This window comes from Panthera onca, chromosome C2, assembly GCF_046562875.1.
Source record: "Panthera onca isolate mPanOnc1 chromosome C2, mPanOnc1 haplotype 2, whole genome shotgun sequence".
Classification (NCBI taxonomy): domain Eukaryota; kingdom Metazoa; phylum Chordata; class Mammalia; order Carnivora; family Felidae; genus Panthera; species Panthera onca.
The window spans coordinates 124,839,118-124,866,442 of record NC_138347.1 but is presented as its reverse complement, the minus strand read 5'-3'; the positions used below and the strand labels follow the sequence as shown (position 1 = coordinate 124,866,442).

Genomic DNA, 27,325 nt, shown 5'->3' with positions numbered 1-27,325 from the left:
CATATCCAGGTGACACAGGGCTCAGGCTTGGTGGCTGGACGCCTGGACTTGGGCTGTGTGGTGCTGGGCAAGCTTCCTGATCTCTCTGAGTGGTGTACCTGCCCTTCGTCCCTCCCCACTTTCAGCTACATCGGGGACTGTGAGATCAGTGCAGAGCTGCAGAAGATACAGGCTGGCGTGAATGGGATCCAGGTACGTGGAGCCTGGTGGGACTGCCCACCCCCCATTCCTGCCCCTGGGGTGGGAGGCTGGGCAGGGGGAAGTGGGCTCATGCTGGAGCAGGCTGCAGAAAAGGTGCAGACACCAAACACAGGCTGACGATGACCAAGGGACTCCAGGCCTGAGGTCGCCTGGCTGTGAAGAGGTGACTAGGCCTTATTAACCTGCTGCTTGGCCCCATGGCCCCACACCTGCCTCTGTACAGTCCCCCCAGGGCGATATCAGCTGCCCAGGGAAGGGAAAGGTTCTGTTCATGGAGTGATGCAGAACCAGTGCTTAGAAATGAGGCAGTTGGAGGAGGAGGTGGAGATCTCTTGTGGTAGAGGAGTAGTACGGGAGCTGGGTCCCCGCTGGCTGGGCTGGCCTGAAACGTGGGCAAGAGGTAAAGTAAATTGCCCTCTGCACCCGTGGAAGGCAGTGGTGGCTAGCTCGGGGCCCCTGGTAGCTGGCAGAGGCATGACAGCTGTGTGCAGATTTCTGTTTCCTAAGTGTGGTCCCTATTGGAACAGCAGGTGGCCCTGATGTTTGGGGGTGGCTTCGGCAGAGCACAGCAGGTGCAGGGGGGAGTGGGGCTGAGGTCCCACACTGGCCCCCTGTGCCCACCCAGTTGCAGGGCACGCTGCGGATCATCCTGGAGCCCCTCCTGGTGGACAAGCCCTTCGTGGGAGCCGTGACGGTGTTCTTCCTTCAGAAGCCAGTAAGTCCCAGGGAAAGACGCAGGCCTGCGGTTCCCTGTGAGAAAGCACTCGCCTGCTAGGCCCCAGGAGCCAGTCTGAGTCCCAGAATGGAACTGCCGAAGGCCGGCGAGACTGGCTGCTCCAACTGCTCGTCTCATGTCATCTAAGGCAGCCTGAGGTGCTCGGCTCTGCTCTCCCTGAGACCAGGAAACATTCGGGAGAGTGGCTTGCCGAGGTCACACAGGGGGACTGAGGTGGAGACGGTGTAACCCAGACCTCTCAGTCCAGGCCGGCCTGTGGCCGTGTGCCCTGCTCTCCCGTGTGGTCCTGGCAGGAGAGCAGCGGGCCTCGCGGCCCCAGCCACCCAAGCCGAGGCCTAAGCAAGACTGAGAGGTGCCCTCACCTGCCTGACGCCCCTGAAGAGGTCCCACCACCACCCCCAGCAGGCTGGGTTCCCCGGGCTGGCAGGTGTGAGGCGCTTGGCAGAGGGACCCGGCCCTGGGCTTCTAGCTTCTTCCAGCCTAACAGCCTCCCTCTGCCCCTGCAGCACCTGCAGATCAACTGGACAGGCCTGACCAACCTGCTAGACGCTCCAGGAATCAAGTGAGTGCACTGCAAGAGCTGCCAGGCAGATCCCAAGAGTGAGGTCCTCCAGAGACGGGCATCCGGTGACTGGAGCTGCACCTTGGCTGTGCCCTCCCTCCCAGTTCCTGTGTGAGGAGCGGGGTGGCACCATGCTGTCCCTGCCCTGGGGGGAAATGTGTTGGTGTGTTCGGAGTGGGACCAGGAGGCTAACAGTGTTGCTTGGCCTCTGTGGGCAGGCACTGCACCTAGAAAACACACACACACGCACACACACGCGCACACACGCACGCACACACACGCTCAAACGCACGGGCACACACTGGCCACAGGAGATGTCCTGGGGGAGGCTGTGTGGGCTAATGAGAGAGCACAGGCTCTCTGGCTCTGTTGTTCAGCAACTGTGTGACTTCTCTGGGCTCTTCCTCAGTGAAAGGGGATCCCGGTTCTTCTACGTCCCTTCCTGGGACTGGCCGTGGCAGGGCCGCACTCAGAGCCTCAGGCCCCCTGGGAGGAGAAAGGGAGGGCTCCAGGCCCATGTGGACACGTGTCCCCAGGCATCAGGGACATTTGGACTGGCCAGGGCAAGCACCAGCAGGCTCCCCAGGCTCAGGCAGCTCCCTGGCCTGCGGGGAGGACCACTGGCTCGCTCCCTGGGGATGATCCCACTGCTCCTGGCCCCCTGGATGCAGAGAATCCAGTGGCGCATTGTTTCATTCAACAGATATTTCCTGAGCACCCGCTCTGTGTGCTAGTCCTGTTCTAGGCGCTGTCCCTGCTCCTCTGCTGGGGAGAGGGAGTCAGGCAGTGAGCAGAGAACTCTGATGGGATGTCAGCCAGTAGAAGAGCTACGGGAGCAAACACTTAGCTAGCACTTACTGTGCACCAGGTGCTATTCTCTGAGATGAGGAAACAGGTCCAGAGAGGTGATCGACTTACCCAAGGTCACACAGCTCATGGGTAGTGGAGCTGAGATTTGCACACAGGCTCCAGGCCATCCCTTAGCTACCACGCTGGGATGCCTCAGAGAACAGAGTGGGATTGAGAGGGTGGTGGTCAGGGGCTGTCAAAACGTAAACCCCGCATCTTCCCCCACCCCCACCAGCCAGGCAGGCTGGGGACAGGGATGTTCCCTGTTGGGAAGGGCCCACCCCACCACGCTCTGCTCCTGGTTTGAGCTCTGGGGATGACCAGTGGAGGGGTGGGCGGCCTTTACAGCTGGTCGTGTCCACTGTCCCCAGCGAGGTGTCAGATAGCCTGCTGGAGGACCTTATCGCCGCCCACCTGGTACTGCCCAACCGCGTGACTGTGCCTGTGAAGAAGGGGCTGGATGTGACCAACCTGCTCTTTCCTCTGCCCTGCGTGAGTACCTGCACTGGCCACAGATCACTGGGCCCAGAGCTGAGGGACCCTCAGGCTGGAGGAGGGAATGCATTCTCAGTTGGTAAGCCTGGTCTCTGCCCTGTGAGAGCACGGCATCTTTGTTTGATCGGGCGAGGACCGAGTGTTGGAAGACTGACTGACTTGCCCAAAGCCACCCATCTAGGGAGGGGCGGAACCCAGGTGGCATTCCTTCCTGGATGCTGGTCCCCCCTCACCACCCCCCACCTGTGCAGCCTGGGTTGGGGGCTATGGGAAGTCACCCCTGCCCCCAGGAAACTCTAGGAGATTCCCATCCTCCCTTCAGGGACACGAGACTCCCCCGACTCCATTATTTGGTGGTGGAAAGAATCCTTGGGGTACACTGGGAAGAACATTCAGTTGAGCCAGGACGTGGGCCTTCCTGTGTGCTCAGTCCCACTGCTCCTGCCCCCCACATCCTGGGCCTTGCTTGGGAGGCCCCTGAGGACAGCCACATGGCCTCCCTACAGAAGGTGCCCTTCAGGGCTGCGAGTCGGGGCTCGGGAGAGGGGTGCATGCCCATTTCTCCACCAGTACCAGGTAAGAGGCATCGGCTTGCTCTGGCTGCACCGGAGTAAGGCCCGGGGCGAGCAGGCGGCAGCACATATGTCCTCTCAGCCTCCCCAGGCTGAGTTTGGCCATCTCAGAATAACAACCAACCCCATCACCTACGCCTCTGTTACTGAAAACAATCTGTCCTCAGGGGATATCCCCCTCAAGAGGTCCTGGAAAGTTGCTACCATTTAAACTCACTTGGAATAGTTCTTTCTGCGTGTTTGCGACAACTGGCTGTGAACATTTACATTGATTTGTTTCATTCCATTTTCTATTTTGAGGGGTGAATTTTTACCGTAACTTCCTTTCACAGTCATGTAAAATATTTGCAAGCTTCCGAAGTCCAACATAAAAACGGATTCTATCTTAAGGGGTCTGGTTTCGATCCTTTCTTCCCTGCACCTGACCTCCACCATCCCCCTTAAGTAATGGTTTATCCTTCCACTGTTCATTGCTGGTTTTCTAAAATGAGCAGCTGCAGATATATTGCAGATATGGTTGTGTGTGCATATCTGATGATGGTCATATTCCCCTTCTTTGACAGATGGCAGCAACCTAGTTTTCTCCACCTTGCTTTTATCACTCCGTATGTCATGGGCACTGCTCCGTGACAGGGTAGACAGGGCCCTAACTCTTTCCTGCTTACGGCGGCCCAGTACTCCACGGTGTGTGTGTGCAGGGGGTTATTGAATGGGCTGTGTTGATCTCTCGCTATTACAAATAGCGCTGTCACGAATAGCCTTGGACGTGTCTTTTTTGAGTTTTGGCAGTATACTTTTAGGGCTAGACGTGGGATTGCTGGGTCAAAGGGTAAATGCCTGTGTATCTGTCACTGTTTTATTTTTTTATTTTAATTCCAATACAGGTAAAATACAGTGTTGTGTTAGTTTCAGGTGTACAAGATAGTGACCCAGCAGTTCTATACGGTACTCAGTGCTCATCCTAAGCGTACATGTATCTACTGATACTTAAAAACACAGTTCTAGGCAGGAGGCCTCCTGGCCCCATGAAGTGTACTTCCTAATTCTTGCGTTCCATTCTGTCTGAGGACAAAGCCCAGAGTGCGGGGCCTTTATGAGCACTCTGCCAGCGGCACGCAGTGCCCACAGGGGTGTGTACACCTGGGCCTCAGGAGGAAATGACTAGAACTTTGTTCCCCTCTGGAGAGGGGGAATCCAGGAGGCAGCCTCCTCAGATGGTGGTCGTCAGCACAGGAGGAAATAGCTGTGGCTGAACAAGCCATTCACACGGCAGGTTGAAGGCCAGGAATGGGGGCAGGGCATGGTGATGAGTGGACAGAGCCCTGGACCCTGACATCACTTGCTGCGTGGCTTTGGCAAGGAAACTGACATATCTGGCTTGTCTCCCATCTAGACCACAGAGACACTGAGACGGGGCTGGGATGATGTCTGATGGCTTTGGCCCTGATGTTGTGGGCCTTGGGGGTGGGCACAGCCCAGAAAGCAGCTGTGAGCCCTGGGCTGGGGCATTTTCCAGGGAGTGATCAGAGTCCACTTGCTGGAAGCAGAGAAGCTGGCTCAGAAGGACAACTTCCTGGGGATCCGAGGCAAGTCAGACCCCTACGCCAAGGTGAGCATTGGCCTACAGCATTTCCGGAGCAGGACCATCTACAAGAACCTGAACCCCACCTGGAATGAGGTATTTGAGGTGAGGGTCTCCTCGGCTACTTTTGATGCCCTCCAGGCTCCACATTGGGTCATGCTGGGTACAAACAAGGGAGGGCCTCACACACCCATGTGGCAACACCGGGCCGGAGGAGTGGCCTTGGGGACATGCAGGGTGGCCTGCATCACTCCTCCTTCCCACATCCATCAGGCTTCAGAGGTGGGCTGCCGTGGCCCTGCTGGAGGAACAGCTCGTAAATGAATTCCCACCTCCCTTCCCCATCACTGTCAGATTTGTTGGAATTTTTCAAATCAAAGTAAAAGAACCTGAGTCAGTTCTGCCCCAATCCTCCCAGCCTCCCCTGCTGCCAGAGCCTCACACCAGGAGCTTAAAGTTCTTAAATCCACCCACAATCCCTACTACCTGAAGGTAGCACCCACAGCCTATGAAGTGCTCCAGAAGCTGCGAGCCCCATGCAAAACACACAGCAGCCGTTGTCCCCTGTGCACCAACCCCCGTCCTCCCCATCCCGCAGGGGAGGACATCACTCCCTTCTTACAGGTGGGGTTCTCCAGAGGTGTTGAAGGCAGGAAACTGCCCAGGGCTCTGAGCTGGCAGGTGGTGGGGCTGGACTTGGGCTCTCCCTGGGTCATGCTTGAGGTTGGCTTCATCAGCTGTTGCGGCCTGCAGATCAAGTATCCCGTCTTTTGTTCCAGTTTATAGTGTACGAAGTCCCTGGGCAGGACCTGGAGGTGGACCTGTATGACCAGGATCCCGACAGGGACGACTTCCTGGGCAGGTGAGGAGGAGGGCTGAGCTGGGCGCAGGGGCACTGGGCCAGGCCTCGGGCCACAGCACCCTCGCCTCCAGCACGCAGTCACCTGACACAGTGACTGCGTTAGGCATCCTGCTCTGTCATTCCACGTTCCTGCTACTAACCTCCTTCCTAGGTGTCTCCTGAGTGCCCAGCCCTGAGCTGGGCTACGGGGATGCAGAGGGCCCCAAGGTTTGTGTCCCATGGGCTCTGCGTCCTGCAGTCCTGGTGCAGTAGCTAGACTCTCTGTTCAGAGCAGGTGCAGGGGTGGGGCCGGCGTGGATGGTCAGGTTCCCAGTGCCAAGGAGTCCTGGCCTCTTGCTCTGGGGCAGAACCCAAACTCAGGGCTGTGGGGGGACTGAGATGGTGGGGCTGGGGCTGGCCATCAAAACTTCAGACTTATATGTCTTTTGGCCCAGCAGCCCCACTTCCAGGAATCTCCCATAAAGTCAGAGTATTATACGTGGGGTGCTCTGCAATGAGCAGAACTGTGGTGGCTGGAAACACAAATGTCCAGCCTCAGAGGATATTGGTCGAGTGTTTGAATAGATTTGCCATTGCCAAACTACAGAATATTCTGCAGCTTTTAAAAACAATGAGCAGGGTCTGTGTTGAGCTGGAAGACTTGGTTGGGGGGGTGGGGAGGGGGTAAGGGGCGGGAGCTGGGTGTGGCCCATGTGGTTTCATGTCTCCAGGGAGGACCCCGGAGTATGTTTGTGTGAGCACAGAGAAGGGCACAGGAGACACACAGCAGACTGTTCACACCGCTCGCCTCAGGGGGCCTGGGATGAGGAGGCAGAAAAGAGAGTTTCACCCAAATCTTTCTTGCTCCTGTATTGTTTAGCTGGTTTCCACGAGCATGTAATTTTAAAAGCAACAAAACAAAGTGGGAAGGGTGCCATCTGCCACCCTAAGAAACAGCTCCCCACCAGATGTTCTTTTTCTTCTCTTAATGGAAAAAGCTGCAGTTTTTGTGTTGTTGCAGATGAGAAGTGTGGCTTGTAGTTCATGCTGCATGTTACTGATTTCCAGCGTGTGCTGAGCTCAAGCACATTTCTAACAGTCACCCAGACTTAATCCCCACCCCCCTTCCCCTCTGGCTATCAGGGTCTTGTGTTTGGGCTGCAGTCAGGTTAGGTCTCTGTCACCTCCTGTCACACACATGCCAACCAGACTTATCCCCTGGAGGGCACCTGGGGCAGTGTTGGAAATGGATGGGCCCTGGGGGTCGTTAATGATGACTGTGGGAGGCGGTGCTGCGGGTGTTTAGAGGACACGGGACCGGGAAGCTAAACCCATGCAACGCATGGGCAGTTTTTCACAAAGAAGAATCATCCTGTTCAAAATGCCCATAGTACCGTCACTGGGGAATCCAGAGCCAGTGTGCCCAGCAGCCTCTGCTCATGTTCTCCTCTGGGGATTGGAGCCACCTGCTGACTGGCCTTCATTTGCCTGAGCGGCAAGCGCTTTACCACTGGTGCCTTGAGATGAATAAGATCCCATCTTTTTTTTCCTCAAAGATTATAAACCATTTTTTTACATTATGTATTTTGAGTGAGAGAGAGAGAGAGAGAGCAAGAGAAGGGGGGGTGGTGCAGAGAGAGGGAGAGAGAAAATCCCAAGCAGGCTCCATGCTGTCTGCTGTGTCTGACGTGGGGCTCGAGCGCACAAACCAAACCCTGAGATTATGACCTGAGCCAAAATCAAGAGTTGGACACTCAACCAACTGAGCCACCCAGGCACCCCTAAGGTCCCCTGTCTTGAGGGCCGCCCTCGGATATGCTGCTTCCTGCCTGCTTGGAGCTAAGCCGACTCCCTGTGTGTTCCAGCCTGCAGATCTGCCTTGGGGATGTCATGACGAACAGAGTGGTGGATGAGGTAGAGTCGAGCCTGCAACCCCCCCTCCCCCCATGGACATTCTTGTTTCCATCTCAAAGTGTAGTGCTCTGGCCTTCTATAACCACCTCTCCCATTCCCTCGAGCCCAGAGCCCACACCGCCCGGCTGGGCCATCTTTGCCCTAAAGCCCCTATTAGGGCTCCACCAGGTCCCAGAATTGAACTGCTTGAAGAGGGTCGGTAGCATCTCAGTGGGCCTTTCCTGGAGCCGTCCTCCCTCCTCCCTCCTCACCCTCTTCCCTCCTCATCCTCCTCCCTCCTCACCCTCCTCACCCTCCTCCTGCAGTGGTTTGTCCTGAACGACACAACCAGCGGGCGGCTGCACCTGCGGCTGGAGTGGCTTTCACTGATCGCCAGCCCGGAAGCTCTGACCCAGGTGAGGGTGGGCTGTCAGCGTTCCCTACCAGAAAGGTGTGTGGAGGCTGGCGGCCGGTCCCTGTGTGAGCTTTGTGGAAGGGGGCGAGATGAAGCCCCCAGATCTTGCTCACAGAATCATCCAGCCAGCCCCACCTTCGGCAGAACCTGTCCCTCGGCCTCAGCTCCACATCAGGCAGCTCCTGATCTCTCAGCAGTCTCGGAGCAGCTCAGCCATCTTCGGGAAAGATGGGATCCTTAAAAGCTCTGTCAGTGCTGGTCAGCCCAGTTCCTGAGGAAGTCCACCCCTGTGTCTGACTTGAATCTGACATGCTGCAGTTGTAGATTCAGTCTTAACAAAAAGCTAGGTTGTGGGCAATCGTAGGGCTTGTCTGGAGTTCAAGGTCTGGCTAGCTAGCTTCCTTCTGCCGTGAATAGGCTTCTCCAAAACCAGTCTGTGTCTCCTAATGCTTCAGCACCCAGTGAGTGAGAGTCTGTGTGTGCTTGTAGGACCATAGTGGCTTTTCAACTGCCATCCTCGTGGTTTTCTTGGAGAGTGCCTGCAACCTGCCGGTGAGTGGTGCCATGCCCAGTGTCACATACACCTTTGCCTTGTGCCCGTCTCTTGCACATGTCCATGTGTCATTCATTTATCCTATTCTTGTGCTGCAGAGAAACCCCTTTGACTACCTGAATGGCGAATATCGAGCCAAAAAACTCCCTAGGTTTACCAAGGTAAGTGAAAGCCCGTCACGGTGCCTTTTCCTCAGAGTAACCACAGCCCTGTCTTCTGGGTGACCGTCTGTGCACACACAGCCTATGGATGACAAGAGTGCCATTCACCATGTCTGCCATGTGCCAGGTGCTGGGCTTTGCAACCCACCCCCCACGTTCGTTATGCCCAAGTCCCATGATGAGTGTGTCTCGTTTTATTGCCATTTTACAAGTAGCACCCGAAACGTTAAGTACCTAGGTCACAAGGTAAAGGAAGAGCCAGAACTTGTCTGCCTCCATAGCTCGAGGGAACAAGAGCGTGTGCTCAACCAGGCCCAGCTCTGGGCCTCCTGTCTTTACCTTGGAGCCTCCCCTGGGGTTAGCCCTATCCTAGAGCTCACAGTGATGGCAGCCCAGGGACCTGGGGGCACCAGGGTAGCCTTCTGTCAGAGGGAAGCAATTGGCTGGCCCCAGGTCCCACTGATGCTCCTGGGGGTTGGGAGGTGAGGCTGGTCAGGGTGGTGTCTCAGACCATTGGTACCACTTTCATTGTTGTCCATCTGTTCCCCACAGAATAAAGTGAGCAGAGACCCCTCTTCCTATGTCAAGCTCTCTGTAGGCAAGAAGACACAAACCAGCAAGGTGAGACAGTTCAGTGTGTAGCCATGGGACAGTGAGGGCCCCACCCCTTACAGGAGAGAAGCAAAAGGGCAGGGGATTAGAGAACAGAACAGTGTTCGTAGGTGTCAGGACACGTTCTAGGCCCGGTGTCTTCAAAACAACCTCACAAAATAGTTGCACAGTTCAAGAACCTGAGGGTCAGAGATGGAGTGACTGACCCAAGGGCCCATGCTAGAAAGCTGTGGAAGTCCTTTTGGCCCCTCCCCTGGAAGTGAGCTCTAGTGCTGCTATGCTTTCAGCCCCACACAACTTCCAGTTTAGGGAAAGAGCCCACATCTCCATTGCCTGATGAATGGATAAAGAAGATCTATCTATGTATATACGTGTACGTGTACATATATGCACACACACTGGAATATTTGAGATCAAAAAGAATGAATTCTTGCCATTTGCAACAACATGGATGGAGCTAGAGTGCACTATGCTAAGTGAAAAAGGTCAGAGAAAGATAAATATCATATGATTTCACTCGTATGTGAAATTTAAGAAACAAAACAGATGAACATAGGGGAAGGGAAGGAAAAATAAAATACAGAGAGGACACAAACCCTAAGACACTCTTAAATACAGAGAACAAACCGAAGGCTGCTGGAGGGGTTGTGGGGGGTGGGGGGATGGGCTAAATGGGCGATGGGCATTAAGGAGGGCACTTGTTGGCATGAGCACTGGTGTCATATGTGAGTGATGAATCACTACTCCTGAAACCAATACTAGACTGTATGTTAACTAACTTGAATTTAAGTAAGTAAATTAAACCCCCAACCTTCCTGGGAAAGCTCTCCTTGCCTTTGAACCTGGCTGCCCCACCCTAAAGTCTCCCACAAGCCGTGTGGGTGGGTCTGACCCCCAGGCAGTGCTGGTGAGTGGCCAGATGCGAGCAGAGGGTGCCTGCACCCTGCTCTGCCCATCCTGACCCTTCAGTGATCTTTCTCTCTTCCATCCCCAGACTTGTCCCCACACCAAGGACCCCGTGTGGAGCCAGGTGTTCTCCTTCTTTGTGTACGATGTGGCAGCCGAGGAGCTGCATCTGAAGGTTTGTGTCAAGTTCGGGTCTTGGAACAAGGCTAACAGGTGTCTACGGCAGGAGGGGTGGGGAGCTTGAAGTGCACCTCAGGCAGGTGCTCCCAGTGGTGAAGTCAGCCTGTGTGTGTGGGAGAGGATGTGGAGGCTCCGCATCCTCACGGACTGGTGGGTGGGCGAACCCTCACGTCCCTTGGCTCTCTCCCTGCAAGTCTTTCCAGTTTTACATAGCACCCAGAAGGGCCTGTGTTGGAATCCTCCCTGGACGTCAATGATGATATACTTCTTTAAAAAAATAACTTAATCTTCAAAACGATCTGTGGAAAAGAGATACCTTCTTTATTTTACACATGAGCAAATAGAGGCTCAAACGATGACTCGTCCAAGATTTCATGACCCAGCAAATTTTGGGGGCCCTCAGCCTTGTCCGATGTCTCATCATGGAGCAGCTCAGCTCATCAGCTCTTAAAGCCCCTGTGGCCATGGACATTTGGCCCCTGCCTCATACAGATCATAACTGCCTCTACCCTGACTGTAAACAGGGACCAGGCCTGGTCCCAGTCCCAGGTTTTCAGAACAGGGCCAGGGGCCAATAGAAGCACAGTACTTACTTAGGCGAACTGAGACTCGGGAAAGGCAGTGGTGGGTCTGAGGCTGGGTTAGCCTGTTTTGTGACTGGCCCACTGCCCAGGTGCTTGATGATGACCAGGAGTGTGCTCTGGGAGTGCTGGAGTTCCCCCTGTGCCAGATTCTACCCTATACAGACCTCACCCTGGAGCAGCGCTTTCAGCTGGACCACTCAGGCCTGGACAGCCTCATCTCCATGAGGCTAGTGCTTCGGGTAAACATCCCTTCTTGTGCCCCAGGGTAGGTGAGGGGTGGAGCTCTGGCCATGGAACAAGGTGGTCTATCCCAGCACTAAGTACCTGCTCTGTGCCGAGAAGAAGCTAGGAGATAGATTGCTGTTTTTCATCAACTTTGGAATATGGTCAGCCATTATCCCTTCAGATATTGCCTCTCCCATTCTTTCAATCCTTCCTTCTAGAATTCTTACACTGGACCACCACCTCCTCCATGTCCCGACCTGACCTCACTGTCATATTTTCTGTTTCTTTATCTCCTGGTGCTACATTCTAAATTTCCTCAGATCTCTGTCATCTTAGACCACTAATTGGCTGTTTTTTATTTCTGATTTTATCTTTTTTCATAGTATTTTATTATGATGTTTCTATTCCATCTTCAGTCATTTGAAAATACTTACGTTAGAATTCACAGGTACACATTATATCTTAAGATCTTGAGTTAGATTTTGATGGTTGTTGTATCTGTTTTCTATGCTTGGTAACTTGGGTTGCAAACATACGTTCAGTGTTCTGGGACCTGGACTGAAGCTGCTTGCTTCCAGCGAGGTTCCGTTTTACTATAACCAAGCACCTCGGGAGCATTACAAACCTAGGGTCCATTCTTAGGTTATTTTTAAAATTTTAGGTTTCAAGATTCCACAGGTAAAAATAAGAACCAAAATTCATATAAGACAGTCCTGTAAGGTGCCATATTCTCAGGAAAGTCTTCAGTTCCCCCCACCAGAGTACAGGCTGAGACAGACATATTTCTTATCAGTCTTTCCTGGGGGGTGGAATGTTTATCCTAGACTACTTTTTTCCCCTAGAGATCACACCTTCATGGTTCCCACTTCAACTCCCAGCCTCACATTGATCCGAGGCCTCTTCTCCTTACCCCTTGAATTTTCAAGGTTGATAAACCACCCAAGGAAAGCTTAGCCTTCGTTTTTCAGTAACCCCAGGGGCTTTCCCTCCTTTCTTGTGAATTTGGCAATGCATTTAAAAGGATGTTTGTTTCATTTTATTAGACATTCCTAATGAGATTTTTCAGAATATTTTGACCACCACAGTGCTAGAAATGGAAGTCCCTAGGAACAGTCTTGATGACTAACGGGGAAGAAACATAGTGGCTGAGGTTTGAAATTTTGGTGGTAGGAACACAGGGGTATATGTGGACAGGAACTGTTTTAGGGAAAGCAGTGGTGAATAGGGTGACAGCTGGAAAGGACCCCATCCAGAAGGCAGGGGAGTCCTCTGTGTAGAGGAACAGTGCATGTTGTAAGAGTGAGCTAGGTCTCCACCAGCCAGTTTGAGTGGGGGCAGGACTGAGTCTTCACGAAGACTCATGACTGAGGCAGGAATAAGGGAGAAAGAGAATATTTGGTTACAGGGACCCAGGGGCAAAGAGAGATTAAGGAAGATATGGTGTGGGGTTGTGGGGGTGGGAGGTAGAATCTAGAGGATTGGGCAGTCAGGAAGGAACCATTTCCCAGAGGTTAAGATGAGAGCAGAGGAGGAGAAGGTGGATAGGGGGGCCCAGCCCATAACCCTGTCATCTGCTTGCAGTTCCTGCGTGTGGAAGAACGAGAGATGGGGAGCCCATACACAGGACCTGAAGCCCTAAAGAAAGGTCCTCTGTTCGTTAAGAAGGTGGACACCAACCAGGACCCCAAAGCCCCATCCCAGGGAGGGGGCCCTGAAAATTTGCCATGCCCCCCAGACCCTGTTTCTGATACCAAGGAAGCCTCCAAGAGCACCATGACAACCACCAGTGCCACTACTGTTGCCACCGAGCCCACACCCCAAGAGACAGGCCCAGAGCCCAAAGGCAAGGACAGTGCCAAAGGGTTCTGTGAGCCCACGGGGAAGAAGAGGAGTGCGGCCACCATCTTCCTGACTGTCCCAGGCCCACACTCTCCAGGGCCCATCAAGTCACCCAGACCCATGAAATGCCCTGTCTCCCCATTTGTGTGGCCACCCAAGAGGCTGGCTCCCAGCATGTCCTCGCTGAACTCCTTGGCCTCCTCCTGCTTTGACCTGACAGATATCAGCCTCAACACTGAGTATGCACCTCTCTGCTTAATCTATTCTAAAATGACATGCATGAAAAATCCATCCCTGGATAGAATAGTAGACACAAACTTACTTTGCTGTACAAGTTCTGGTCTTTCAGAGTGGCTTCATGAGAGGCAGCATGGTATGCTAGAAACACAAGGGAAAGGGGGGAGAGAGAGAGCAAATGCATACCAACTGTAAAACAGGTGCTGGGCTCTAGTGAAGGTTCCTTAGCGCAGAAACATTTCCTGAATTCTCAAGTGTATGAGGATGATATGGAGAGCTTAGAATGTGGGATTTATATAAAGTGTTTACCATGGGCTTAGCATGTTATTTAATTCCATCTTCACGATTAGCCTACGAGATACAATTTACTATCATAAAAGTCGAATAACTTACCCAAGGTTTCACAGGAAATCATGGTATAGAAACAGATCCCACTCCAAGGTTCATATCCTTCCTACTGTAAAGTAGGATAATTAATGTGAATGGATGGAACGGACTTCAGACCAAAAAGAACCTGAGAGCTATTTTATTAACCCACAGGGCCCTATGTTCCTAAAGCAGGACATGCTTCTGTCGTTGGGGTTGGGGGAGAGGCCAACACCCGTAATGGCAAGGGACGTGACAAGCCCTTTCTTTACAGAGGCGGGGATCTCCGGCAGCGGAGGCTGGGTGAGATTCGGCTCACGGTGCGCTATGTGTGTCTGCGGCGCTGCCTCAGTGTTCTCATCAGTGGCTGCAGGTAACGAGATGCTGGGGCCAGGAAGAGGCCTCTGGGAGCATCAGGTGAACAAAAGAGTAAAGGCGCTTGGAGCAATGGCAGTGGGGGGGTGGGGGTGGCATGGCTGAGGTAGACAAGTAATACACAGGGAAGGAGGGAGGGCTGAAGGCTGCCTGCTGTGAATGACAAGTCCTCAATGATGCTGATGGGCTCCAGAGCCAAGGGCTTTGTTCAGACATAACCACTGCAAAACTGTCTGGGGTGACTTGGAGCCAGTGCCTTCTCTCAAGTAGGAATCTCCTACTTCCTTTAGATGCAATGTACTTGCTCTCCTCCCTACTTTAAAACACACACACACACACACACACACACACACACACACACACGCTTTTGAAATCGTGTGTCTGATGTTTTGTCCTTCAAATCTGCAGACTGTTGCTGTTTGGTCATCTAGACGACAGGGCATTTTTGTCCTCAAAGCCATCTAGAGCTCCATGGCTAGTATAGCTTTCTCCAAATGAGTCTTTGCAGTATTTTAAAACTTTCTTTAATGTCTTTGAAACCAAATCAGAAACCTGACACCCTGCACCAGCAGTGGAGCTGATCCCTATGTCCGTGTGTACTTGCTACCAGAAAGGAGGTGGGCAAGTCGTAAGAAAACCTCAGTGAAAAGGAAGACCCTGGAACCTCTGTTCGATGAGACGTAAGTGGACCAAGCTGCCCTGCCTAGAGTGTTGTCTTATGTCTTCAAGTATTTGTTGAGGGCCTGTGGTGGGCCTGGCAAGCCAGCCACATGTGTGCCTTCACGAACTTTCTAGACATGACTGGGAGAAGAGGACTGCCAGGGCACTGAAGCAAAACAGCTACCATCTGTTCTTGCCCATAGGGGCTAAAGTGTTCCTGATTATGAACTGTGCCATATTTTTTTTTCTTTAAATGAAGCCTCTTTAGAAGTAAAAGGATATAAATATTGTCAAAGAGGATTTCTTGGAATCTCTCTTAAAGTAGCAGTTAAAAATAAACATACCTTGAACCTAAGGACCTAAAATTTCCTCCAAAGCTCCAAGCTCTTTGGCCTGTCTTCCCTTCTGCAACAAAGCATAGCTGTCAAGTGAAATAGATATGTTACCCTGACTTGTCCACCCATGTCCTTGGATACAAGACTGGTAGACAGATTCTCATCACATTTCTTGCTTTTGATGGTCCTGGTGTGGCAAGTCTTATGTGAAATATTCTTGACTTCAAGTTGATCTCAAGGTACACAAGTCAAAATCTCCTCATTGCTTCCTTCTGCATCAGGATCCTAACAAAAGACATTTCTAACCAGCCTAGGAAGGTAATATACCTGATAATTCTGATTTCCTCTCATTTTGGTTAATAATTACTCATTTTAAAAGAGTTGAACTAAGTGCTCTTTGGGCCATGTCTAAGAACTAGTATGTTCCTTTAAGAGCTTCACTTGGGAGTTCAGTGGTACCAAGAAAGGATGTGGGGGAGAGAGAATCTAGTCATTATTTATTGAACATATTATGCCAGGCACCATCTATATTCTAGAGCCACACAAGTCAGAGACTTTGTACTCAAAGACAGCTCTGACACAACTGTAAAAGGATTTCAAAATTGCCATGTAGGAACAGAGGAGGGAGAGGTTTGACATCTGACTTTTGTGACAAACCTGATCTGTTAGTAATTCTCTCTGAAAATATGATCCAGCAAGATATGGCTGGATTATCTGGAGGGCAGACTTAGCAGCCTCCACCCTAACAATACACCTAGAAGTAAGGAGCCCAGAGGCCTCTTGTGAGTACATGACCTATACTAAGACACGTTATAATTAATATGTCAAAAGTTAAGGGGAGAATCTTGAAAGCAGCAAGACGAAAGTAACTTGTTACACATAAGGGAACCACCTTTAGACAGGGGATTTTTCAGCAGCAACTCTGCAGGCCAGAAGGGACTAACACGATACAAAGTGCTGAAAGAAAAACTAACCAAGAATACTCTACCTGGCAAAGTTGTCATTAAGAATTGGAGAGATGGGGGCGCCTGGGTGGCTCAATTGGTCAAGTGTCTGACTTCAGCTCAGGTCATAAGCTCACGGTTCTTAAGTTGGAGCCCCAAGTCAGGCTCTGCACCTGAAGCCTGCTTCAGATTCTGTGTGTTTCTCTATCTCACAAGAGTAAATAAACAAAGAAATAATTGGAAAGATAGAAGTTATTACCACTGAACTGGCCTTAAAAGAAATGTTAAAGGGACCCTGTAAACTGAAAAGAAACGGCGCTAATTAGTAACAAGGACACATAGAACAGTACAAATCTCACTGGTAAAGGTAAATATATAGTAAAGGTAGTGGATTAATCACTTATAAAGCTAGTATGAAGGTTAAAAGTACGAAAAACAACTATCACCACAGTAACTAGTTAAGAGATATAAAAAGATGTAAAATGTGGAGTGGGGGGAGTGGTCAAAATGTAGAGTTTTAGAGTGCTTTCAAACTTAAGATATTATCAACTTAAAGTAGACTGTTATATGTAAGCTTCAGGGTAACCACAAATGTTACCTATAGTACATATACACACATATGTACCTATAGTACATATACACAACATAAAAATAACCTAAGTATACCACTAAAGAAAGTCATAGAACAGCCAGAAAAGAATTAACAAAATGACATTAAGTACTATTAATACGAACTATCAATGGTTACTTTATGAGTTGACTAATCTCTCCAATCAAAAGACACAGAGTGGCTGAAAGGATAAAAAACAAGACCCACCTATATGCTGCCTATAAGAGACTCACTTCAGATGCAGGCTAAGTGTAAGACTCCCTTCACACACAAACTGATAGTGAAGGGATGGAAAAAGATATTCTACACAAATGGAAACCAAAAGAAAACTGGGGTGGCTATACTTCTATCAGACAAAATGGACTTGAAAATAAAGACTGTAATAAGAGACAAAAGTGGGCATTACATAATGATAAAGAGGTCACTTCAACAAAAGGATCTAAAATGTGTAAATACTTATGTACCTAACCTAGGAGTGACAAAATATATAGAGCAAATATTAACAGACCTAAAGGAAGAAACAGCAATATCGTAATAGTAGAGGACTTTAATACCCCACTTACCTCAATGGTAGATCATCCAGACAGAAAATCAATAAGGAAATATCAGCCTTAAATGACATGTTAGACCACATGGATTTAACAGACCTATACAGAACATTTCATCCAAAAGCAGAATATACGTTCTTTTCAAGTGCCCATGGGACTGTCTCCAAAATAGATAATATGTAGGTCACAAAATAAGTCTTAATAAATTTTAGAAAAGTGAAATTATATCAAACATCTTCTTTGACCACAGTAGTACAAGAAATCAATTACAAGAAGTAAACCGGAAAATTCACAAGTATGTAAAGATTAAATACCATGCTACTGAACAATCAGTAGGTCAAAGAAGAAATCAAAAGAGAAATCAAAAATATCTTCAGACAAATGAAAATACAACTTAGCAAATTTGTGGAATGCAACAAAAGCAATTCTAAGAGGAAAGTTCACAGTGATAAATGCCTATATCAGTAAATAATAATCATCTCCAAAAAACAACCTAAGTTTACACCTCAAGGAACTGTGAAAAGAATGAAGAAAGCCCAAAGTTAGCAGAAGAAAGGAAAGATCAGAGCAGAAATAAGTGAAATGATAGAGACTAAGACAATAGAAAAGATCAATGAAACCAAGAGCTGGTTCTTTGAAAAGATAATTTGACAAACCGTTGGCTAGATTCATCAAAAAAAGGAAATACAAAATCAGAAATTAAAGATGAGACATTATAGCTGATACCACAGAAGTACAATGGATGAGACTAAAATTATATGCTAACAAATTTGACAACCTAAAAGAAAGAGGTAAATTTCCAGAAACATACAACCTAGACTGAATAATGAATGGAAAATCTGAACAGACTGATTATTAATACAGAGACTGAATTAGAAACAAAAAACCTCCCAAGACCAGATGGATTCACTAGTGAATTCTACCAAACACTCAAGAATACAAATTCTTCTCAAAGTCTTCCAAAAAAAATAGAAGAGGAGGTAACTCTTCCAAACTCATATTATAAGGCCAGTATTTACCCTGACACCAAAGCTGAACAAGGACATCGTAAGAAAAAATTATAGACCAATATCCCTGATGAACACTGATGCAAAAATCTTCAACAAGATATTAGAAAGCTGAATTCAGGGAGCCTGGGTGGCTCAGTCGGTTGAGTGACGCTCAGGCTTAGGTCATGATCTCATGGTTCATGAGTTTGAGCCCCATGTTGGGCTCTGTGCTGACAGCTCAGAGCCTGGACCCTGCCTTGGATACTGTCTCTCCCTCTCTCTCTGCCCCTCTCCCACTCTCTCTCTCTCTCTCTCTGTCTCTGTCTCAAAAACAAACATAAAAAAACAACTCTGAATGCCCCTCTCTCTCTCCCCCTCTCCCACTCACTCTCTCTCTCTCTCTCTCTCTAACATTAAAAAAAATTTTTTTAATAAAAAAGGTAACATTCTCTTAAATGTTTAATAAGAAAGATAACATTCTCTCTTAAAAAACAATGCTGAATTCAACAATATATTAAAAAGATGGCACACCATGATCAAGTGGGAATCCCAGAATTCAAGGATGATTCAACATCCATCTGCAAATCAATCAATGTGAATCATCACATTAACAAAAATCATACGTTCATCTCAACAGATGCAGATAAAACGTGACAAAATTCAGGGTGCCTTGGTTGCTTAGCTGGTTAAGTGTTTAACTCTTGATTTCAGCTTGGGTCATGATCTCATGGTTTGTGAGATTGGGCTCTGCGCTGACAGCATGTAGCCTGCTTGGGATTCTCTCTGCCCCTCCCTCCCTCGCTCGCTCTCAAAATAAACATTAAGGGAAAAAAAAGTGACAAAACTCAACATCCACTAAAAATAAAAACTGTCTACAGAGTGGGTATAGAGGGAATGTAGCTCAACATAATAAAGGCCATAGATGACACACGCACAACTAGCATCATACTCAGCAGTGAGAAGCTGACAGCTTTTTCTCTAAGGTCAGGAACAAGACGAGGATAGCCACTCTTGCCACTTTTTTAGTATTGGAAGTCCTAGTCAGAGCAATTAGGCAAGAAAAACAAAAGGTATCCAAATGGAAAAGGAAGAAGTAAAAGTGTCACTATTTACAGATGACATAACATTATAGAAAACCCTAAAGACTCCACTAAAAAACCATTAGAACTATTCAACAAATTCACATTTCTGTACACTAATAATGAATTATCAGAGAAATTAACAGTCCCATTTACAGCTGCATCAAAAAGAATAAAACACCTAGGAATAAATGTAACCAAAGAGGTAAAAGATCAGTGCATTGAAAAATCTAAGACATTAATGAAAAACACTGAATACAACACAAAGATAGTTCCTGCTCAAGGAATGGAACAATTAATGTTAAAATGTCCATACTGCCCAAAGCAATCTATAGATTTAATGTAATCCTTTCAAAATTCCAATGGCTTTTTTCACAGAAATAAAACAGATAATCCTAAAATTGGTATGGAGCCACAAGAAACCAAAGCAATCTTAAGAAAGAACAAAGCTGGAGGCATTATACTACTTTGATTTCAAACTCTATTACAACGCTATGGTAATAAAACAGTATGGTATTGGCGTAAAAAACAGACACAAAGATTAATGGAACAAAACAGCTCAGAAACAAATCCACATCTAGATAGTTGACTAACTTATGACAATGTCAATTAATACAACTTATACAATGAGGAAAGGACTGTTTCTGCAGTAAACGGTGTTGGGAAAACTGGACAGCCACATGTAAATGAATGAAACTGGGCCACAATCTCACATCATACACAAAAGTAAACTTAATATGGATTAAAGACTTAATGTAATGTAGGACCTGAAACCATGAAACTCCTAGAAGAAAATATAGGCAATAAACTCCCTGACACTGGTCTTGGTTATCATTTTTTGCATTTGACACCAAAAGCAAAGGCAACAAAAACAAAATTAAGTGCAACTACATCAAACTGAAAAGTTTTTGCACAGCAAAGGAAATGGTCAACAAAACGAAGAGGCAACCTACTGAATGGGAGAAAATATTTACAAACCATTTATCTGATGAGGTGTTAATATTCAAAATATACAAAGAACTCCTACAATAGCAAAAAACCCAAAAAGTCTGATTTAAAAATAGGCAGAGAACCTCAACATTTTTCCAAAGAAGATACACAGATGACCAAAAGATACATAAAAAGGTGCTCCATATCATTAATCCTCAGAGAAATGGGAATCAAAACAATGAGATATCACCTTATACCTGTTAGAATGACTATTACCAAGAGTTGGCAAAGATGTGAAGAAAGGGGAACCCTTGTGCACTGTTGGTGGGAATGCAAACTGGTGCAGCCACTGTGGAAAACAATATGGAGGTTCCTCAAAAAATTAAAAATAGAACTACCCTACAACCCAGCAATTCTGCTTCTAGGTCTTTAGCCAAAGAAAATGAAAATACTAATTCAAAAATATATATGTACCCTCACGTTCACTACAACACTGTTTACAATAGCCAAGACATGGAAGCAACGTAAGTGTCCAATGGTGGATGAATGGATAAAGAAGATGTGTATGTGTGTGTGTACATACACATACACACAATGAAATATTCTGCCGTAAAAAAAAAAATGAAATCTTGCCATTTGTGAAAACATGGGTGGACCCTGAGGGTGTTATGCTAAGTGAAATAAGTCAGACAAAGATTCTTATTGAATGATCTCACTTACATGTGGAATCTAAAACAAAACAAAAAAACATCCATAAAAGATACCAAAAACCCCAAAACTGCCAAGCTCGTTGATATAGAGATTGGTGGTAGGTGCTAGGGGGTGGTAGGGTAGAGATGGGTGAAGGGGGTCAAAAGGAACAAATTTCCACTTATAAAATTAAGTCATGGGGATATTATGTACAGCATGGTGACCATATTTAATAATACTATATTACATTTTAGAAAGTAGCTAGGAGAATGGATCTTTAAAGTTCTCACCATGAGAAAACAGATTTTATAACTGTGTAGTGATGGATGTTGACTTGTGATCATTTTGCAATATATACACATATAAAATCATGTTATACACATGAAACTAATGTTACTTTACCTCAAAAAAAAAAAATATCTACAAGTAAGGAGGCCAGTAACCTTTTGTGAGTACATGACAAAGCTTATACAAAAAGATTCCTCTGCCTTGCTCCACAGACAGAAGAAAGGCAGGCCACTATTTTTCATGAAACTCCAAGAGACCTAAGTATTTAGCATCCTAGTCCTTAGCTGGTCAGAAAAAACAGAGTTGAGGTGGGCCTATGAACAGGCACTGCTGAGAGAGAAGGGGCAGGTAAAGAGAGACAGGGCAAGCTCAGAGAAAGTCCGAAGCAAATCCCAAAGCACAGTAGTCCGAGGCACTTCCCAGAGAGGCAAATAGCCTCTTGATGCTTCCAGGGCTTTTGATTAGCACACGACAGCGATTATCTGTCATAATGATGCACTGAATATCTGTTATGAACCAACAGTTCTGGATGCTCCCCTGAATAGTCTTCGGTTTTAAAAGTAGGAAAATAGATCAAACAAAAATGATTAAAATATGTAAATCTCAATTTGACTTTTTGCTTCTTTAAGATTTGAATTTTTTGTTCCCATGGAAGAAGTAAAGAAGAGGTCACTAGATGTCGCAGTGAAAAACAGTAGGCCACTTGGCTCACACAGAAGGAAGGAACTAGGAAAAGTAAGTACAAGAGGGACTCCTGACACTCTGTTCCCACAGCGCCCCCACACCCCCCCACCCCCGGCACTCTAACTGTTCATTGGTGGAACACCCTTGCAGAAATTCTGATTGGATCATCTGGTTATTATCAGACCTGGGTTCAAGGAGGGGAGAGCCTCATTAGGAGGTTATTTTTATTTTGTGTGTATGTGTGTGTAATGTTTCTGATAGTATTAGATGTGCCAATTAATATGATCAACACTTTTAACAAGCTGGAGAATCTATCTAAATTCATCATTGCACAAGTATCTGAACATGTATTAAGTATTGTTTTGATAAATACAGCATCCTGTGAAGGCTTGGGTCTCATTACGTCAAGATTTTTGCGGAGATGAGATTTTACTTAAAGTAAAAGTACGGTAAATATAATCTTCAGGAAGATGCCAAGGAGACACAAAAAAGAAGGATGTTTGTTAATACTTTGCAGTTGTATTTCAATAAACATCTTCTTATAATCATGTTTTGAAAAGCCCACTTCTATGATGGAGGTAATATCCTCACTTTTACAGTTGAGGCAACTATGGTGTCTTGCTTAAAATTATGATCAGTTCATGAGTAAAGGCAAGTTGTTCTCCCGTTCAGTAACATTGATAAATTCTTTTTTCAAAGTTTTATTTATTTACTTAAGAGAGAGAGAATCCCAGGTAGGCTCCACACTGCCAGCATGGAGCCCAATGCAGGGCCTGAACTCACAAACTGCAAGATCATAACCTGACCCCAAATCTAGAGTCGGATGCTTAACTGACTGAGCCACCCAGGTGCCCCATGTAGATTCTGAGGTTTAACTCCAAAGAGCAGTTGACCTCTTCTCAGGACACTGAGGTCATTGTCATAACCTCTCCACAAGGACAGTACAATGTTGAGAGCCAAAGGAAAAAGAGCCCTTGCCCAAGGAAGCCCTTTTTATGATCAATTCCGTTTGTGCCAATAGGTTTCCACTCAATGCAATTTTTGGAAGGAAACTGATTACTTGTGTTTGTTTAGGTACTGATCGACTTATCAAAAGAGGATCTGATTATGGGCTTCTCACATTGGTAAGTGAGCCCTTTCATTTTATCACATTAATCTGGTACTCAAGACACTGTCTCAGCTGTGCATATTCTCTCCAAAGTTCTTCCCTTTTCAGGACATGTCAGCTTCTTTGCTTATCAGGGAGAGAGACAGATTAGACTTGTACTTCAGGCTTTCCCCGCTTGCAGATCTCACTTGCCCAACAGACCTCTTTAAGTTCTCGCCTTAACCCTGCCTGGTCTCCTTACAGAGAGACGGGTTCTGCTGTCCCACAGGGGCCCAGGCAGGCTAGACAAGGCTGCCTTTCTGCCACTGCCACCACAGCACGCTCTCATACTAATGCAAGTCCAACCTGACTGTCTTACAGGTATGAGCTGACTCCAGATGGACAGCCCCGAAGTTGATGAGCACCCTTACCAGCTTTATATTAAAATGTGTACATATGTACATTTTGTAATTTAAATCAGAACAGCCATTTGAAAATATATACATACATTTTCGTGTGAAATTTAAGTGCATGACTGGATAATACTAGGAAGAGGTCAACATATGCAAAAGCAAGAACTACTCTCTCAGTTGGATTTAATTGTTCAAATCCAAAAAGAAATGAGGTATTCGTGCCTAATAAATTATTAGGAATCTCAGTGGTGATTTTTTTTGTGTGTGGGTAATTACATACAACTTGGGACTTGTCAAAAGGGTCCTGTCTCAGGCATAGGAGGAAAAGGAGGTCTGTTCCTGGAGCAGCTACCAATATTCCTGGGAAGCGACTGACTGAAGAGGCTTCTTTTATAGGAATAAAAAGGGACCCACACCAAAAGTGCCAAAAGCCAACACTACCTGTGCCCTTCTGACTGCCACCTCTGGTACTGTGCTGCCTGGAAATTTGTCCCTGTATCTACTTTAGAACTGAAATGTACTTTTCCGATGACCACAATGTTATAGTGGTATACCTAAATACCCTCAGTTCAATACTCCAGCGTGGGATGGCCCAGGACCAAACTCCAGCAGGAGGCATCACTTCCATAGGAAAAAGCAAACCAAATCCCAAACTTGCCTCTACATCTGCTCTCCGAGGGCAGAGCACTAGAGACTGCTGCCGAGTGTTGGTGCCAGAGGGGAAAAGGAGCCTCTGTATCTCTCTCACATGGTTTGGCAATTCTGTTCCACCTTTCTAAGACATGGCTGGTTCACTTAAATAACTTTGGAAGCAAAAAGTATGTAAACTGCACATTTAAACAAGTGCCCCTTTTGCATTTCAAACTTAATAAAACCAAATATTCTTGTCCTCTCTGATGTTATCCTCGAGTTCCTGTGGAGCCCACATTATCTTTTCTCTTACTCAGGCAACACCCCTGACATCGGTTTCCTGGTCTCCCTCCCCCACTGCCTGCACTACGCTTTTTCTGAAGAATGGTAACATCCTAAAGTTTTTGTCATGTTACTGTCTTATAAATTATCTGTGATTTCCTGTTTTCTACAAGAGTAAAACCCACTGCTTAATTTGCCCTTTAGACCTAACAATCTGGTCCCCAGTCTTTTGCTACTCTCTATTCATATGCATATGCTCTTTTCCAGAATAGTCTACATATCCTATCCTGCCTACTCAAATCCTATTTTCTTAAAAGCCTGTCTCAGAACCTACCTCCTCTGTTATGCCAGTCCACAGTGAAATGGCCTCTCCCCACCTACATCATTTACTGTCAATACTATTTTTCATTTTAACAATTCCCTGCCTATAACATTTAATTTTAAAAAATGTTTATTAGAGGGGCACCTGGGTAGCTCAGTTAAGCGGATGACTTTGGCTTAGGTCATGATCTCACAGTTAGTGAGTTCAAGCCTTGCGTCAGGCTCTGTGCTGACAGCTCAGAGCCTGGAGCCTGCTTCGGATTCTGTGTCTCCCTCTTTCTGCCCCTCCCCCACTCATGCTCTCTTTGTCTCTCAAAAATGAATAAACATTTTTTAAAAAAGTTTATTAGAAACCTATGAAGGTCACATACTAAGCAACTACTTATATTGTGTTTGGTATTTAATGTTTGTTTATTGTCCACCCAATTGAACTAAGTTACTCTGGTTTTTCAACCCCCCTCATCCAAGACTATGCTAAACACATGGCAGATGAATAATAACATTTGTTTCTGCTAAGATTTCTATTTTGAATGACAAATTCTCATAACAAAACGGAGCAAATGATACCTGCCTGTGCTGTCTACCTCACAATGGCATTCAAATGTTCGTTAAATACACAGGCCTTGAAAATGGTAAAGCACTAGAGAAGTATAAGGGAATGTATCATGTGTCATATCCTGCATATTAGCAACCTTAACTTCTGGTCAAGATGGCAGACAAGTGCAGGGTGCCTGGGTAGCTCAGTCGGTTAAGCATCTGACTTCAGCTCTGGTCATGATCTCGTGGTTCATGAGTTGAAGCCCCACGTCTGGCTCTGTGCTGACAGCTCAGAGCCTGGAGCCTGCTTTGGATTCTGTGTCTCCCTTTCTCTCTGCCCTTCCCTGGCTCATGCCCTGTCTCTCTCTCCAAAATAAACATTATTAAAAAAAATCCTCTTAAAGATAGCAGACAAGTGAAAACCTATCCTTCCTCCTCCAAACACACAGAAAGCCCTACTTAAACCAGCAACAACATTTATTTTACACATGGCTGATTAAGACATAATGCAGGTAAAGTTCCTGATGATGGTCTAAGAGGATATCTAAAGCAGGGTACAGGAGTTGAAGGTGAGTTTAAGTATTGACAGGAACCAGAATTCTAGCATACACACTAGACAGAAGGCAACGTTACTGTGTAAGGGGCAAGAAGCCTGAAAAGTTTTGAAACAGAAAACATCTTGGCTGCTGATGAGGATAAGGAACTGGTTGTCAGCAATGGGTGGAAACAATCACCGAATCAGTCCTACAGGAGTATGGAATCTGTGGTTACACATAATTGACTTGTACAGGAACCCCCAAACCTTGAAAATGTAAAAACTGGTTTCGAACCTGCAATCACATGAAGCCCTGACCCAGGCAACCACAAACTGGCCCTGAGGTTGCCACTCACACCCCTGGGGAAGCTCTGGGATCACTACAGCAGGTAATTCCTACTAAAAGAAGCTTCCAGGCAAAAGTTACAAGATAAAATTGGAATTTTAAAAATATGAAACACAAGGGAACATCAACCTGAAAAATGGCTACTAGATGCACTTCAGGAAGAAAGAAAATGTAACATTCAGAAGTGGCATGTGGGAAACAATGGGGAGCAAAGAAATCCATAAATTGGTGGTTAACTAAGTCTTGACTGTTTAAAAAATATAAGCAAGCAAGCAAAAATTTTTGCAAAAACTGGGTTCGGAAACACAGTGGTGCTAAAATGCTGGTATTAACCTTTAAGAGGAATATGATTTGGCTATTGTTGAAAGTGCTGCTATAAACATTGGGGTACAAGTGCCCCTATGCATCAGCACTCCTGTATCCCTTGGGTAAATTCTTGGCAGTGCTACTGCTGGGTCATAGGGTAGGTCTATTTTTAATTTTGGGGGAACCTCCACACACTGTTTTCCAGAGCTGCACCAGTTTGCATTCCCACCAACACTGCAAGAGGGTTCCTGTTTCCCCACATCCTCTCCAGCATCTATAGTCTCCTGATTTGTTCATTTTGGCCACTCTGACTGGCGTGAGGTGATATCTGAGTGTGGTTTTGATTTGTATTTCCCTGATGAGGAGCGACGTTGAGCATCTTTTCATGTGCCTGTTGGCCATCCGGATGTCTTCTTTAGAGAAGTGTCTATTCGTGTTTTCTGCCCATTTCTTCACTGGATTATTTGTTTTTCGGGTGTGGAGTTTGGTGAGCTCTTTATAGATTTTGGATACTAGCTCTTCGTCCAATATGTCATTTGCAAATATCTTTTCCCATCCCATTGGTTGCCTTTTAGTTTTGTTGATTGTTTCCTTTGCAGTGCAGAAGCTTTTTATCTTCATGAGGTCCCAATAGTTCATTTTTGCTTTTAATTCTTTTGGTTTTGGAGATGTGTCAGGTAAGAAATTGCTGTGGCTGAGGTCAGAGAGGTTTTTTTCCTGCTTTCTTGTCTAGGGTTTTGATGGTTTCCTGTCTCACATTCAGGTCCTTTATCCATTTTGAGTTTATTTTTGTAAATGGTGTAAGAAAGTGGTCTAGTTCCATTCTTCAGCATGTTGCTGTCCAGTTCTCCGAGCACTATTTGTTAAAGAGACTGTGTTTTTTCCATTGGATATTCCTTCCTGCTTTGTCAAAGATTGGTTGGCCAT

At 46.9% G+C, this 27,325-nt stretch overlaps 1 protein-coding gene across 1 annotated transcript in view; it reads left to right on the top strand.

Annotated features, from left to right (window-relative positions):
* Positions 1-23,686, top strand: part of ESYT3 (extended synaptotagmin 3) — a 49,789-nt gene extending 26,103 nt beyond the window's left edge. Inside the window, exons 5-23 of the mRNA XM_060638764.3 lie at positions 126-192; positions 827-916; positions 1,444-1,499; positions 2,720-2,840; positions 4,932-5,102; positions 5,777-5,859; positions 7,704-7,752; positions 8,058-8,147; positions 8,636-8,698; positions 8,798-8,860; positions 9,413-9,481; positions 10,467-10,553; positions 11,232-11,381; positions 12,949-13,445; positions 14,084-14,182; positions 14,733-14,864; positions 21,887-21,992; positions 23,016-23,065; positions 23,410-23,686. Coding sequence (XP_060494747.3) covers positions 126-192; positions 827-916; positions 1,444-1,499; positions 2,720-2,840; positions 4,932-5,102; positions 5,777-5,859; positions 7,704-7,752; positions 8,058-8,147; positions 8,636-8,698; positions 8,798-8,860; positions 9,413-9,481; positions 10,467-10,553; positions 11,232-11,381; positions 12,949-13,445; positions 14,084-14,182; positions 14,733-14,864; positions 21,887-21,992; positions 23,016-23,065; positions 23,410-23,446 — 2,080 coding nt within the window. The 3' untranslated portion in view covers positions 23,447-23,686. The remainder of the gene's footprint in view (positions 1-125; positions 193-826; positions 917-1,443; positions 1,500-2,719; positions 2,841-4,931; positions 5,103-5,776; positions 5,860-7,703; positions 7,753-8,057; positions 8,148-8,635; positions 8,699-8,797; positions 8,861-9,412; positions 9,482-10,466; positions 10,554-11,231; positions 11,382-12,948; positions 13,446-14,083; positions 14,183-14,732; positions 14,865-21,886; positions 21,993-23,015; positions 23,066-23,409) is intronic.
* The last annotated feature ends 3,639 nt before the right edge of the window (positions 23,687-27,325 follow it).